This window comes from Tupaia chinensis, unplaced genomic scaffold (genome assembly GCF_000334495.1).
Source record: "Tupaia chinensis unplaced genomic scaffold, TupChi_1.0 Scaffold140061_1, whole genome shotgun sequence".
NCBI classification, from domain to species: Eukaryota; Metazoa; Chordata; class Mammalia; order Scandentia; family Tupaiidae; genus Tupaia; species Tupaia belangeri.
This window is the reverse complement of record NW_006199940.1, coordinates 284,143-285,764: the sequence shown is the minus strand read 5'-3', so window position 1 is coordinate 285,764 and position 1,622 is coordinate 284,143. Positions and strand designations below refer to the sequence as shown.

At 63.1% G+C, this 1,622-nt stretch overlaps 1 protein-coding gene across 1 annotated transcript in view; it reads left to right on the top strand.

Moving 5' to 3' along the window:
- The window catches only part of SLC39A4 (solute carrier family 39 member 4), a 3,859-nt gene extending 3,232 nt beyond the window's left edge, over positions 1 to 627 (top strand). The window contains exons 9-10 of the mRNA XM_006162435.3: positions 106 to 293; positions 372 to 627. Coding sequence (XP_006162497.2) covers positions 106 to 293; positions 372 to 500 — 317 coding nt within the window. The 3' untranslated portion in view covers positions 501 to 627. The remainder of the gene's footprint in view (positions 1 to 105; positions 294 to 371) is intronic.
- The last annotated feature ends 995 nt before the right edge of the window (positions 628 to 1,622 follow it).

Genomic DNA, 1,622 nt, shown 5'->3' with positions numbered 1-1,622 from the left:
ACAGGGCCTGCCGGGCGGGGGCGGCCTGGGAGCCGGGCGGAGGGCGGGACCGGTGGGCAGGGTCGGGTCGGTGGGCGGTGCTGCTGACGCGCACACCCGCTCCAGGAGACTTCGCCGCCTTGCTGCACGCCGGGCTGTCTGTGCGCCGAGCGCTACTGCTAAACCTGGCCTCGGCGCTCACGGCCTTCGCCGGCCTCTTCCTGGCGCTCGCGGTCGGAATCGGCGAGGAGAGCGAGGCCTGGATCCTGGCAGTGGCCGTCGGCCTCTTCCTCTACGTGGCGCTCTGCGACATGGTCAGGGCGGCGGCGGGGAGGGGGCTGCCTTAGAATGTGGCGCTGAGCTGGCGCTGACCCATGCCCCTGTCGCCCCAGCTCCCGGCCATGCTGAACGAGAGGGACCAGCGGCCTTGGCTCCTCTTCCTGTTGCACAACCTTGGCCTGCTGGGCGGCTGGACCGTCCTGCTGCTACTGTCGCTGTACGAGGACAGCATCACCCTCTGATGCCCCTGCCCTGGTCTGTCTCAGCGCTCTGGACCTGCCAGGCCCACTGAACCTACAGCCAAGAGCCAGAGAGCCGCAGGCCTTTGTGCCTCCTCCTGGTGCCCCTGTGGCTTCAATAAAGACACCCCTGCCCTTGGAGCCCAGCTGCATCCTCCTTGCTGTGGGAGAAGGGCCCCCCAGGAGAAGGGCCATGGCCAGGACCCTCCCCACTGGGGTGCCTGGGCCCCGATGAAGAGCAAGACCATGCTCTATGGCTGCGGCATCAGCGGATGTGGGCATCCCTTGCAGAATGGGGACAGACAAGGTCTCCAGCACCTGGGCAGCAGCTGGGACCCACATAAAGAACCCCCAGGTCACCTGCAGTGCCCAGGCAGAGGAGAGCTTATTTCTCTCTCCCCCAGATCATCAGGCCTGAGAGTGGCAGCCCCCAGGCACTGAGGCCCAGCCTCTTCTGGCCACGCCGCTGTCCACCCTCTGAGTGAGCCCCACAGTTCTGGAGGAGCAGGTCTGTCTGGGACTGTGATGTCTGCAGAGTTTGCCTCCTCAGAAGTCGGGGAAGGACATCTGGTCCTCAGTCAGCCACTGCACAGCCGCAGTCTCTGCTCTGCCCTCACGTGCCCCCCTCTCTGCGTCTGTCTCCTCTTACAGACAGCAGTCACATGGGACTACTAGCCCACTCCACTTCAGCATGGCCCTGACTCAGCTCATTTCCCCGTAACGCATGCTGGCCACGTTCCGAGGCTGGGGGCACAGCCTCAACACATCTTTTTGGTGGACATAATGCTGTCAATAGTGCCCTTCACGGTCCAAGATAGCTGCCAGGGCTTCAGCCATTACACGTGTTCGCCAGGCGGCAGAAAGGGTGTGGGCAGCAGGCAGCAGGTGGTGTGGAGGTTAAGGCGACTGGACTCCACATACCCAGCCTCGTGGTTCCAGCCCCAGTGGCTGCTTAACCACATTGGGCGCAAGTGCTTGCCCCAGATCTCAGGAGAGCAGTGGAGGAGAGAGGACTGGCGTGGTCGTCCTCTCTGGGTGGTCTCTGTCTGTGTCTCCCTCTGGTGAGTGCACAGACCCTACAGCAAAAAAATTAAATTAAACTGAAAAAAGGAAGAAAGGAGGTAG